Source organism: Balaenoptera borealis, assembly GCF_965194805.1.
Source record: "Balaenoptera borealis genome assembly, chromosome: 2".
In the NCBI taxonomy this organism is placed as follows: Eukaryota; Metazoa; Chordata; class Mammalia; order Artiodactyla; family Balaenopteridae; genus Balaenoptera; species Balaenoptera borealis.
The window spans coordinates 32449095-32464301 of record NC_138867.1 but is presented as its reverse complement, the minus strand read 5'-3'; the positions used below and the strand labels follow the sequence as shown (position 1 = coordinate 32464301).

The 15207-nt window shown below is 32.4% G+C and overlaps 1 protein-coding gene across 6 annotated transcripts in view; it reads right to left on the bottom strand.

Moving 5' to 3' along the window:
- Nucleotides 1-15207, bottom strand: part of NIPBL (NIPBL cohesin loading factor) — a 201090-nt gene that overhangs the window by 83536 nt on the left and 102347 nt on the right. For 5 of the 6 annotated variants that reach the window (XM_082382141.1, XM_082382144.1, XM_082382143.1 and 2 more), the window contains 2 exons: nt 13331-13957; nt 5523-7148 (listed from right to left, as the gene is read on the bottom strand). In XM_082382141.1, the coding sequence (XP_082238267.1) occupies nt 5523-7148; nt 13331-13957 (2253 nt within the window). The remainder of the gene's footprint in view (nt 1-5522; nt 7149-13330; nt 13958-15207) is intronic. The other variant, XM_082382146.1, reaches the window with a different exon arrangement.

The window sequence follows — 15207 nt, the reverse complement described above, 5'->3', positions numbered from 1 at the left end:
GTGCAGCATGAGATGATGGATGTTAACTAAACTTACTGTGGTAATCATTTCACAATAAACACATATAGTCAGCCCTTCATATCTGTGGATGGGGAACCTGCGGATACAAAGAGTTGACTGTATGATACCATTTTATATTAGGGACCTGAAAGCATCTGTGAGGGGTCCTGGAACCAACTCCCTGTGGATACCGAGAGATGACTGTATGTTAAATCATTATTTTATATACCTTAAACTAAAACAATGCTATATGTTAATTTTATCTCAATAAAACTGTAATGAAATAAATGATGGCAGCAATGTTTTCAGATATACACTGAATATAAAGTATGTCTACACAAGTGAGACTTATCTTAAAAAATTACTTCATTAGATAAATTCAATTAAAAATGGGATGACTGCATTTCTTTATATAAAAAAACTAGACAAATTTTAGCTCTAACTATAAGATTCACTTTGGTCTTCATAAATGCACAAAGTAGGAAAAAAATTGGTTTCTCTATTTTAAAAGTGAATGAACTTTGAATCAGAGCTTTGAAAGGCTATGATTCCAGTGCTCTTTGAACTACAATGTATAATGGGCTTAACGGAGAATTGTCAAAAGTTAGCACGTTAGTAGCCAAAGAATGCTATTTTTTTGTGGGTGCAGAAAAGGATCCGTATTAAAAAGTCATATTATATTGTATCATATTATATCATAGTATAGTACAGCATATACTGTTAACTCTAATATATATTACTCTAACATACTGAATTCTTAAAAAAACTACTGAAAACCTCCCCATACGAGAACTTGATACAGATATTAAGATTATGAATACCTACTTGATATACTATAATACATTATAATATGTATTATAACATACTATATTATACTACATACAATAATATTAAAATATATTAACTATTTAATATAATACTATGATATACTATACTGTTACAGTTATCAAGTAGGTATTCATTATCTTAATATCTATATCACGCTCTTGTAGGGGTGGGTTTCAATAACATTTCTCATTTTAGAATGAGAGAGAATTCAGTATGTTGGAGTAATGTGTATTTTTTCATAAATACTAGCGGGTTCTCTCAGAATTAATCATTTGTTTTCTCTCACCCTTCAACCATATATCTATTTCTACAGATAAGAAAACCTTATAGAAGCTATGTCCTTAGCTGGCCTGAGATAATGAATGGGAAGGAAAGAGAACACTGCTAGCAAACTTTAATACATTTAATTTTTATGAAAAAATTCTACTTAATGAATCTCTTTAAATCAATATTTATATCAATTATCTACTAAGTAATACTTGAACCAGAGAAATTCTATAAATAGAAATCATGGACAAAATTGTTCAAAGAATTGCTCTAAAATCACAACAGCCAAGTGTGTATTATGCCAACTTCTGTAATAAATATTCTCCAAAAACTTCCTAAAGATATAACTAATAATAAAGTCTTTACGGAAACTAAAAGTTTTATTCTTTTAGAAAAGTATTTCATATATTGTTCAAATGAGCCAAAGTAAATTTCTACTGCAGCATAATTAAGGATTCTGAATATTATAATCATAACTACTTTACTGAGAATTTCTCGATTTAGGAATTCATAAACTATGCCAAAAATTCACTCTCAGAAACAGTACTTTCTCTCAGACTTATGAAGCCTAGAGTCCTAAACACAATCCAATGCTACATAAAATATGAATGCTACATAAAAGGCAAAAACTAATTTCAGTGATCTACATTTTACTACAGTAGTAACTGAGGTGAAATAACTGCCTCTAATAATGACTGCAATCATTAATCAAATGAGCACTATATTTTAAACACTGTTGACTATTAGAGCTGTTAGATAACTTTTTAGTTTAAAGGCCATGATCTCAAATAACAGATGGTATGTTATATTCTTGAAAGCAGTAAGTGCAAATGATGGAAAACAATACACTATTTAGAAGGAAGTAAGGGGAGGAAGAAGAAAAAGTGATTTCCTTGGATATAAAGCTTAGGTATTTTGAGACACTCAGGAATTGTAAGAAACCAAAATCAAATTGTTATAGTGTGTAATTACAAATAATACACTGTTAGCAACACATACTGCAAATCAGTTGATGATCACGCCCAGACTTAAAGATAGTATAAGTTTATATTTTAATTTGGAGACACACTGTACATTAGGGTATATTAGGATAATATTATAAGTAAAAATATTTTAACCATAAAGACGTCATTTTTGGCATTTAATATACTGCTTGAAGTATATTTTAATAGATAGAAGATTTTTTTTTTAATTTAAAGTTTTTACAAAGGTTATGTTGGTTCTCCACTCCCATCTCCCCTTGACAAGGAAGAAACAAGGTGATGGTAAAAAGACTGGGAAGATAACAGCCCCAGGAAATCAGAACAGAATGCATTCTGAGCCAATCTTGTAACAGCTATAGAGCAAAATAAAGGTAAAGAATAAATTAAACAGACATGAATATGAGTAGGTCTCCTTTGGAGCTTAACAAAAACTAGTAGTTGACAGGGTGGAAAGAGGTATTACAGAGTTCAGGGAACAGCTGAAAATTATGTAGCTTTTGAGCAAGGATCTACAGGTGGGAACATAAAAGATAAATACACAATTTTAATCTGCACACAAAAGCCTTTTCTAACATGGTAGCAATACAGTCTATTCATTCAACAGGCATTTAATATGCTCTTTTTATGTACTAGGTATTATGCTAGGTACTAGGGCATACACAGATCCCCACAGAAATAAAATTAAATGTAACAATGTCACTTTGCATTTAATAAGTTCACACAATAGACAAAAATAAGTAACCTATACTGGGAGTCATAAACCTATACCCCTACCATTCAAAATTTACCAGCTTAAAGCATATTCAAGGAACTTAAAATTACCCTAAAGGATGGCTATTTTAAATATGGATATCAGGTGAAATTTTATGGCTCTTCCAAGAAAGGAAAACCTACCAAGAATTCTGGCCCTAAGAATCAACAAAAAAGTATTCCAGCAATATTCAGTTTTTACTTAGAAAACACCAATATGTCAGAATATGTGATTTTCTGTGACTCTCCGTAGAAAATACCAAGTAATGTGTACTACAAAGGGTCAGTAATCCACAACTGGCCTTCCTATGCATGTAATTTAAAAAATCCACAATTATATACCTCTGCTATTGTTAACTTAGTAGCAGAGATCTAAAATAAAACCAAAATTAGTACATTACTGAAAAGCAGATATTAATTCTATGGTATAAATAAAGCCAAAAAGATATCTACGTGGGATCCTGAAATGAACCTAAGCATTGATGAAAAGGTTCACTTAATATAGTTGCATATATATTGATATATGTGTGTGTATATACATACATGCACATGCATACACACAAACACCATACTCTAACAGGCAGACACACCCAGATTAGTTACTCACTAACATCAACATATCAAGTATATACGTTTGTGTTAAAGGTATATTTAGGAAAAACATTGGATTAGTACTAAAAACTTTGTATTCACAAGCAATGAAATACATGTGGAAAAAACCAGGAGAAATAATACAGCAGTTACTAATTAGGAGCTATATTCATTTCTTGATATTCAGCTGTAAGGATTCTTTGTTAGAACAGAGCTTAGAAAAGCAAGGCTGGCATAAATAAGCTGACAGAGGGCAGGGGAGAAAAAGATGGTCTAGATCAAGGGGACAAGAGGGTACCACTTTCCATCTTTCCATCTGACTCTTCTACAATTGTATAACTTATACTCTTTAGTTTATATATATAAGCCACTCCCAAACTTTCAGTGAAAATTAATAAAGACAATCTTTATCTAAAAGACAACAGTTCTAGTGCAAGCCACTACATTCTAACAAGCTCTTTTACCTAAACAATTCTGAAAAGATGCATTCAAGTTAAACACTAAAGACTATTAATTAAAGCTAAAATCTTAATTAATTTTTATAGATCTGACAGCCATAATTTAAAATCTGAAAGCTTCACTAAAATAGTACAAATATTAGTGATTCAGAGGCAATCTTTTTTCATTTTTGAAAGACAAAACCAAATAAATTAACAGTGAGAAAGTAAACGTTTGAGAAGACAAGAATAAAAAGATTAGTCGTGACACGTTATTTCTTCAAATAGAGTTCTTAGTAGTAATACTGTTTTCAACGAGCTTTTTTTGATAGAGAAGGTACAAAGGCATTTTAGAAAACTAATAACCAATACACCTTCTGTATCTCCTAATTCATTAAGTGCAGTTACACAACTTTCTGTGATGATGCAAATGTTCTCTCTCTGCATTAATAAGGTAAACACTTGTCACATGTTGCTACTGAGAATATAAATTTTAAATTGTATATAGTTTAAACTTAATAGCCTAAAGAGGCTAGTGACTGTCATATTGGAAATCACAACTCTAGAGTTTCATGTATTTGTTAATAAGTATAAATCTAAGTTCTTAATGAATTTCTTTCACAGAATGTAAATTTAAAAATCAAACTATCACCTCTGTTGCCTTAAAAACTATATCCCAATCTATTTATATTGCACAGGCTAAACAGGCCTTACCACACAGCATCATTAAATTTTATATATACATATATAAAAAAATAGTATACAAAGGAACACAAAATTATATTTTCTATACAAACTGCCACTGTATTCTCAGCACTTAAGACGTTTTTTTCCTCCTGGAAACAATACTATTTATGTAACCAGAGAATTTAACTCAGAACCATGAGAAAAAAACCCACAAAAAACCCCCAAACCAAAACAAAAAAACCCCAAACAAATAAAAATACCAAAAAACCTTTAAAACTGATGATTTAACCCAATTTAAGAGGTAACTACCATTCCCTATTACTCTTCCATAGAAAAGGGCAAAACTACATATTTTAAAAAATAAAACATTCATAACTAATCACCTCCTCCACAAAAAGATGAAATAACCTTTTATATAACTTTCTATATACATTCAAACTATTCATCAGTAATTAACTCAGAGATAGGTCTGTGAGAAAACAATATTAAGAGACACTTAATATTCTTAAAAGAATTTATAATATTGAGTTTTGTATACCACATAGCTTTACTGAGACTTTAGAAATTAAAACTCAATTTATTACCTCATTATAGAGAATGGATTCTCTCTACAGTCAAAATAACTTTTTAAAAAGTTGTTAAATACATCTATTTCAGTCATCCATTCGAATCATTCACTTGATTAGCAAGCAACTTTCAAAAATACTGAAATAATTAAACAGCAAAAGGAACTCTTCTCTGTGAACCAACAGTAAAAATCATGACTACGGTGAGTAGTAGGGGTGGGAGAAAAAGAATTTTCAATGAGAACTTTTTATCTATATTACTGCAAATAATTTCACTGTGGTTTTATATTGTTCTTTTTCCATGCAGTAGTGTTTCAATTTTTGTAAATTTCCATTTTTTTTATCCATAGTAACCCTAAAACTTAAAAGAAAACTCACTAGAACACAGATGACATCAGAGTAAGTATTCTTACCTTTATTTGACTTTGATGGTTTATTCTTGATAGGTTTAAGGGAACTTCTTGATTTATCCTCTCTATCTTTAATAAGTTTCTGAACATCATCCAAAGACAGTTTTTGCAGGACTACTACAGGCTTAGCTCCTTTATTTAGATCTTCAACTAATCCCATTTTTTCTACTTTGTCTTTCTGCTCTCCTTTCATTTCCATTTTCTTTGTCTCCTGAGTAATATTGCCATCTTTATCCCTCTTGATTTTTGGAATGACAAAATTTTTCAATGCACCAGACCTGCCCCCCAACAAATAACTTGGAAATTCTGCCTTATTGTCAGGGTGTGTTTTATTACTGTCTACTTTACTCTTGTTACCCTCTGTCCTTTTGTCATCTTTACTATTTGGTGATTTAAAACCAGGCTTATCAGGTCTTGATTTATTAGAATCTCCTTGTTTAACACGAGGACTGTCAGGTCTTGCTTTCTGCTCCCCAGAAGATGGTCTTTCCCGTGAGTCTCCTGATTCATGTCTATGTTTTCTTTCTATTTTATCAGGTTTTGAAACATCAGATTTAATGCCATGTTCATTTCTACTAGAGGATCTCAATGTTTCTGGTCTTCGAACCCTAGATTGATCCCCCCGATGTCGCTCAGATTCACTCCTGTCATCTGACTTTTGTTTACTATCATGGTCACGTCTTAGTGACTCAGAAATAGATCGCCCATCAGGTCTCTGCTTTAAGGCTTCAGCTCTTTCTGATTTTAACCGAGGTGAATCAGATTTAATGTCCTGTTTATGTTTAGACACTTCAGGTTTTTTCTCTGTTGTTGGCTTTCCAGAATCCCTCCTATTTTCATGCCTATGTTTTGGTGTTTCAGGCCGACCTTCATTTTTTTGCTTTGGAGTTTCAGGTCGGCCCTCACCTTTCTGCTTTGGAGTTTCAGGCCGTCCATCACCCTTTTGTTTTGGGGTTTCAGGATGCCCATCACTCTTTTGTTTTGGAGTTTCAGGTCGGCTTTCACCCTTTTGCTTTGGGGTTTCGGGTCTTGACTTTGTTGTTTCTGATCTGCCATTATTTTGTTTGTTGTCATTTAACTTTGTGTCAGACACTCTGTTTTCATTCTGTTTAGGCTCGGCTGTGGTGCTCTCATTTTGTCTGGATTCGATCATTCTGCTCTCATTCTGTTTAGGTTCTTCTGTTTGTACCTCAATTTTAGTTTCTATCTTACTTTCACTAGATTTTGTCTCTACCAATCTGTTTTCATTTGGTTTAGACTCTGCCAATCTACTTTCATTTTGTTTCACTTCACTCTTTAAAAGCTCAGGATCAGACTTTTTTTTAGGAGTCTCAGGATGGTTTTCTGGTGTAGATTTAAGATTTCCAATAATATCTTCCTGAAGAACAGAAATAGGTGCATCATTACATTGTTTGATTTCTTCAGGCTTTTTTATGGAGTCTGAATCCTGAGTTACAGAGGCCTGAGAGTCCACTCTTCCTGCCTGATGAAGATCAATGCTAACCATTAATGCTGGCCTTGACCCATTTCCCGTAGAACCCGTCTCCTGAGAAGCTGGTCTATTACCTCCTGTAGCACCCCCAGCCTCCTGTGGGTAAGAATCTTGTTTTCTTTTTTTCAAAGGCTTATCTGAAATTCAAAGATAAATATTCAGTATCAGTAATAGACATATATTCTCATCTTATTAAAAACCATATGGACTTTGACTATTTTTTAAAGTCACATTTTTAAAAAATGTGGTGAATGCAAATGTCAATACGCATATATAAAATAGTAGGCACGAATGGCATAATACTTTTAAACCAAGGTTTGAGGAAATATTCATGCTTGCTGTACCTCAATAAATATTAGCGAGTATAGTATAAAGATCACTTAAACTGCTAACTGAATAAAAACTACAAAGAGCCCCAAATCTGCCAACATACAGAACAGGGTGCTTTTGTCACATGTAAGAAAAGTATGGAAAAGAATAAAACTCAAAAGAAAATAGAAATCATGCCACTGGAAAAAAGGTAAATGAGGAGAGTAAGAAAAAAAAAAAGAATTTAATAGTTTGTTATTAACCTTTGATCCAGGATTCAAATTCTTCAAGGTGTCAACAGCACAAATGGAATTTAAAAGCTAACACACAGTTAGAAGTATCTTTAGACAAGGAAACATAATTATAAAAATGAGAAGCATATAATAAGAACTTTTTAGATAAACTCTATCTTTCTTAAGCAACTTCAACTGAAGAAAAATGCTTCAGCTCTTCAACATAAAGTTCTAGGGGTCTATATACTGGCTTAATAAGAAATTATTTACAGTATTTATGTGCAATTTAATGACAAAAATACACACAAACACAAATCTACCACTATAATAAAATGTCATGGTATTTTTAACAGCTATGTATTTCTGTGCATGATTCCACTTGACTCAAGAGGCTCCTAGGTCATTTTCTATAAATTGAATTTCCAATTAGGTCTTGGGAATCATAACATGATATATAACTATAACATTATAGCACCCTGAGACTTTGCCTGCTTTAATGATACTTGCTGAACTGCCTGGCTGTTTTAAAAGTTATTTTTAATCTTTTTTTTTTATTCAGGAGAATCTTTAGATTCTCTTAATACTATTCATTCATTAATGTGATACAGTATCATTTAAGGAAAAGATCACAAGGTGAAAAGTCAAAATGACCACTAAAAAATAGCCCCTTAATATTAGGGAACCAAGTTCTGAAAAAAATGTTTTTAATAGTAATGATGCTTTTATACACCAAAGTTTCATCATTTTGTTTTGAAAGTGAGAAGCAGCAGTCCCTTACAGCTGACAACCTAATCAAATATTACTAAAATTTGCTTCAGATATTTGCCAGTAATGTTTTGAAGAACTAAGCCATTCTGCTTTTTCAGTAATTCAGAAGTCAAATCATCACATATACTCCACTTGCAAAATAACTACACGATGATAATAATAAAGTATATCATCATTAAACTGTTTTCCCTAGTTAAAACTAGCCTGGTAAGAACTTATATGAAGCTTTCTGCATCAATACCTAAGAAAAAAGCACTTAGAATACTAATTTATAGAATTTTGCTTTAGAATGTTCTGCCACACAAAATCATCTTTATGTGTTGCCAAAGGGCACACCAAATAATTATTTCCTCAAAAACAGGATGCTTTGTAACCTTATACTTATCCCTTAAACTTTTATGATAAGCATTTAGAAAAAAAATTTAAGGATCTAGAAATTTAAATAGTATAATCTAATCTAAGATTTTTATATTTTTAAATGAAATCTGCTTTAAGAAAGTCATTAAAATGGTAACCTAAGCATACTTAAGAACTATTAATAACATAGATCTCAGGCATCTGAAGAGCTCTCTTAAGAGATCTGTGGCTCATCCTTCTATTAATATGAACAATCTGTCTTTCAGAAGAACGTTAAAATAACCTGAAGGCTAAATTTTAAAAGATTACAAAATACTTAATAATTAATAGATCATTAACCTCATTCTAATTTATCTTTCATTATTAAAATGGAAATTTAGCAGAGTTTAATTTCAAAGAAATTATGTTCGATTTAGTTATCTTTATAGATGCTATGATTATTTATAATAAAAACATGAAAAGCATTTGCACATGAGTGATGTATGAAGATTGGGGAAGATCTTATAATTTTCTCTACTATGCATAAAATATTGCTAAATACGAAGTTTTAACTTTTCAACTATTGAAAGGTACTACACCTCTTCTGTAAAACCTGGAAAAATTCCATTACTGCTGCAAGGACTCTTGGATACGTTAAGAGCACGCAGGTTCTGATTCACTTCATCTGATTCAGTTCCACCATGAACTTATTCCTGTAAAGTGGCTCTGAATCTGCACAGGCCACTTTTGTCTATTCACTTTTGTTATCAGTGTTCATTACATAATAATCTTCACCTAATGATGGAAAGCCATCTCTATGAAGAATAATTTTAATATTTGGGACACTATTACCTGTAAGCCCTCTAAAGCACTGGGAACCATAAAATTAGCTATCAAAATACAGGTGTTCCTGAAGAAAATGCATACAAAAAGATATAATTTTAAGACCAACAACACTTGTCATCTTGATGCTGATATTTTGAAAATAGTATCTGGCCCTTAAAGAAATTGTGAACTCAACTGTGCTTGTACAAAACAAACTATTATCACTTGCCTAAATCTACAAGTGATAAATGAAAACACTTAAAGCAAAAAGCAGAACAACTGTACACACAATAGCCAATTATAAAAAATGAAAACGTCCCATCCCTAAACCACAGTACAGGCTAAGTGACTAACTGTCCCTATTCCTGTCCCAAATCCCAGTCTCTTATCCCAAATGACAATAGATAATAATTTACTTCTAATCAGGGTTATAGTGCAAGAATATTTTAACATCATAAAAAACATTAGTGAAGCTAGACCATTCCTCATACTTGCTAACATGGAAAGTGGACCTTGGGAAAAGATGAAACAGGCAAAGATGAACAAAGAAACCCCCTCTTTAACAAGAGAAAGCAGGAATTTTCAGCACATGGAGATATTAATGTCTATGACAGCTCATCCCAGAAGCAAAGAAAAAGAGCCTTTTGAAATTAATTTATGTAATTACAGATGTTAAAAGTTTGAGCAAAAGATTGAGAAGAAGGTCCTTTAGGAATATTATAAAATATTAGGTTGCACAGAATTAACCTATCAGTGTATATAAATCTCTCCAAAGAAGAGAGAACAGGCCAAAGGAACATAAATATCTAGCAGCCAGAAAAGTGTCTTCTGTGTGTGGAACAGAGGTGTATTAGGTTATACCACAGCCTACGTAAAATGTTTCTAAGCGTATTCTATCTCTTTTCCTGAATTCCACAGTTATCAAACAACCATGTTTGCCAAACTTTCTAATCTATTTACAAGGTACAGGTTTTTGATTTCTGGTCTATTGAGGGGAATGCTTCATTCATTCGTAACAAATGAATATAATGGGAAACAAGCTCAGAACCTAGAGCAGAGAGCCCTCAGTAAAACCATGTATACCACACAAGTAGTCTTGTTTGCTCCTTGCTACCAGCAATAAAATAGTTATAAAAAAGTACTCAGTGCCAAACCTTAGAATACAGTAAATATCAATTTTACGATATACAGTAGTTCTAAAATGCAGTGGTAGCTAGTGATAAATTCATTTCAAAGAAGTATTTCATCTCTCAAGGGCCGACTGTAAGACTACCACTTCAGAAAACTTTACTTTTATTTATGACCTCACCTATAAACTTAGAGCAACATACCAACCCTTTAATCTTTCCAAAATCTCAAGATAACTGCTTATATATAAAACACTATCTCATCATACAATGCAGAAATTGAATATAAAATGACAATATACAAATGTTAGCTGGTACCTAAAATTCCAAAGGTTTTCAAATAAAGCTGTCAGAAGACAAGTTAGAGATGACAGCACTAATATGAGGTCGGCCAAATCAGCATAACCAATTTGGGAAAAACCATCTAAATCAAACTGAAAATCAGAGAGTTCATCTTTTCCCTTAAATCTTAATAGAACCCGATACCTCTGTAAGTCAAATTACATTGTTTCAAAATTGTAAGTCAACTTTGCTCACTCAACTTTTCAGCTATCTTTGTTATAGTCACACCATCAGAGATTACAGAGAAAACTGATAATTAAAATTAAAATATACATAACAAGTGTCAGGAAGAACAGTATGCTGTTTGTCGATTTTGTTTTAATCTCCCAAAGAAAAGTTAGTAGTCTAAAATAAGTTTGCTAACATGCAATTAGCATTATTTACTATCCTTATTTCCATTCAGTTTTTTTTTTTTAATTTTATTTATTTATTTATTTATGGCTGTGTTGGGTCTTCGTTTCTGTGCGAGGGCTTTCTCTAGTTGTGGCAAGTGGGGGCCACTCTTCATCGCGGTGCGCGGGCCTTTCACTATTGGCCTCTCCTGTTGCGGAGCACAGGCTCCAGACGCGCAGGCTCAGCAATTGTGGCTCACGGGCCTAGTCGCTCCGCGGCATGTGGGATCTTCCCAGACCAGGGCTCGAACCCGTGTCCCCTGCATTGGCAGGCAGATTCTCAACCACTGCGCCACCAGGGAAGCCCTCCATTCAGTTTTTAAAAGTAAAAACTTTGGTTTTAACAAATATGATACTGTAAAAGTTCAAAAAAGTAAGAAAAAAAGTTCACCATTTCCTCTGTTTTCGTTCCTACCAACAATTAGGTCATTAAAAAAAGATTATACTCCTTTTAAAGAATATAATTTTCCAAAACACAGATTAAAACGTCATGCAAAAGTTCAGTTTGCAAGGCAACTAATTATTTCTTGGTCAAGAAATTACAATTGTATATGTTTTCTGCAAAACTGTCACAGGACTCAGGAATTTTGGAAAGGTTAATTGAGAGCAGCTGAATAATACTGCTCTCTTCATTCGACATGCATATACTTTCATAAGTGGTTAGAGGAAGAGATATATATTGGAACCCATAGAGTTACTTCCTAAATCCCACACTACTAAGCAAAGAGAAAAAGGGCAAGCAACACTTTATTTCTTCTTTAACGTCCATGATTTGTTAGTTAAAAACAAAACAAAAAAACAACACCAGTTCCCTAGCCAATAAAATGAAGATTTCTAGCAATCTCTTTATTTGCATCTACCCGTGATTTATGCACTTAGCAAACACTGTAGTACAACAATTACCAAATACAGTAACGTTAAAAAGAGACAAATGATAGACAGGAAACATAATACGAATCTTCAGCATGTTTCTTAGCAGAGGAACACAATTATCTAAAAATGATCCTGTCACATAATGAACAAGATCATAGATAAAAATGAGCTCTAGTCAACATCAAGAAGTTTTGCTTTATCATGACCAAATAGAAACTCTAAGAACTATAAATCAATCTAGAATATTGAACTATAAAATTAAATCTTAAAGTATTCTTTGGTTTGAATGGTCAAATATGTATATGCCTCTACTGTAGAGACATCAAATTCATAAATTACTAATTTCAACCACTGATTCATTAGTCTCTCTAAAAATTTAAGAGATTTTATACATAATGTTCACCAAATAATCAAGGAATAAACAAAACTTTGATTATAATTTTTTATAAAGCACAAAAAGAAAGCCCATAAACTCACAGAACAGGTGTCTTGAAAATCCATCCTAATACACTAGTCAGACAAAAGAGAACACTTAACCATAATCACCAACAAAAGATCCCTGATTCTTAAAGTCTGCTATTTCATATTAACTTAAAATTCTTTCCTAATTTGTTTACTTAAAAAAAAATTCGCATTATTAAGAGATGACAGAATTAGAAACTAAGTGAAAAATCTAACTGCATAATAAACATACACATAAACTTTTCTTAAATGTACTGATTCAAAATAATTCTATAGCGGTTAACCTTGTTTTGGTAGAAAAAATGTGAAGATGCAAAATTATATTAACCTAACTTGTGGAAAACACATGTAATATAGAAATGCTAATGTTCATTTTAGTAGACAAGCACAGATAAAATCACTTGGTATATAATAGGTGACAGATGTGTCATATAGAATTACCATATCTCAGATAGTGGTTTTAGATAAAAAATGAAATTAAGACTTTAACTTCTGAGGGATGAGCATTTTAGTAATAAAACCATAATTGAGGAGAAACATTAAAAATTATAAAATATAATGAGAAAAAAAAGAGTTACTTTAAAAAACTTTTTTGACATTATAATTAAATATTTGCCGAGAGCATGAAGTGGTAGTAATGAGACTATTTTACCTTTATCTTGAACTTCTTTTGAAAAGCGCTCCCTTTCAATAGCCGATTCTCTCTCTATTCGCTCAATTTCAGCCAATGCATCCAATTCCACTTCATCATATATAGGTCCCTGTTGTGATACCTGTTGCTGATTCTGTACCACAGAAGTCTGGGGCTGTTTTGTAGCAACTGAAGTGTTCTGTTGTAAAACAGGCACTTGATTTGCTGGAAGGAATGCTGTTTGTTCTTGCTGCGACAAACACTGAGCAGCATTTAATGGGCGGTTTACATCCTGTGGAGTAATGGGTGTTTTTGAAGTCTGTCCTGGGTACTGCACATTAAAAGGAATATCATTTTCTGAAACATTGCTATTTTCCATACCAGAAAGCATATCCTCTTGCTGGTCCATGTCTGAAGACCTTACTCGAGAAAGTCTTAATGTAAGTTTAGTAGAGTCCTTGGATGGAGAGCTAATGATATCATACATTGCAGCTTTCTCACTCTGGTCTTTTTCATCCTTGCCTAATTTCATTTTCTTTTGCTTCTTTTGTTTTCTTTCTGGAGAATCTAACAAGATGTCTGGTGGAACATCTCGAGGTGATGAGCAAGGTAGAGACTGAGACTGTAGGATTAAAGGTGGTCTTGATCCTAGAAAAACAATTCAACAGGAATGAACAGTTGTGCTAGTTTTACATTTTCAGACAATGTGATAGACATATTAAATAAGTGACAATACAGTACCGCTAGAAAAAATGTTAAATTATCTCATCCAAGCTACTTATTTACAGAACATGAAAAGAAAGCCTAAAGATGTGTCCCCCATGGTCTTTTAGCTTGCTGGTATATGATCCAGGTTTGAATTAAAATATGAGTATTCCATCTTCCAGACCAGTATTATTTCTATTTTTTCACGCAAAAAATATAAATACTTAGCTTGAAAATGGCAAAAGACTTCACTATTTCTAAAGATGCAACACAAATATTTTGGGTATGATCATCTCTATTCTCTCACTTATTATCTAGGAAAACTGATGTGTCTAAAGTAAAAATAAGTCTGTCAAATTACAAAAAAATAAAAAAATTAATCCTAGGGTGTACACTCACAGGAATACTTAATGGTATAAGAAAAAGGAAGTGGGAAAAATTACAACGATCAGTCTTCACTTACTTAACAAATTGGTGGTAAAGTATTAATTTATACCTTTATGTGGTCTTCTCTTTCTCCCTCCACTTAACATCGTTCACATACTCTCTTCAGCTTGCTAATCCTCCTTTTATTAGAAAAATATGCAGGTCCAGCAAATAAAATATCTTCAGCCCAGATCCCATTAAATTAAACACTATACGATATAAGGAAGTGTTAAAAGTAAGCTAATCGAATGGGAAAATTTTTCCTAGTTAACAAGCTGTCAATGAGGAAAAACTGCATCAATATGCTTCAGAAATAAAAGTATAATTGTATCTGAATAATATATACATTTCTTTGAATTAGATTATAAAAATTTTAAAAACCCATAGGAAATTATAAAAATCAGTCAAGCTAAAAGTGCTTTATATGGTTGGCCAAAAAATGTTCGTTCGGGTTTTCCATAACATCTGACACGTTATAACACATCATACTGCCTTTTTATTTAAAGTTTACGTGTCATATTATATATATTTTAGAACAAACTTTAAATTCCAACAATTTATCTAAAAATTAAACTAGGCTAATTGAAGATGCATTCAACCTTCAAAACTAGTTGGAAAACAACCTCACGAACAGAAATAGAGGCTTCTGATGACTAATGTGTTCGTGAGGTTAACTGTTCTCAAGTTTTCTTCTCTTTCTATCTAAAGTTATCTATCCACCTAACAATCCATTCATCCATTCACTCATCTATCCAGCCTCAACAGTT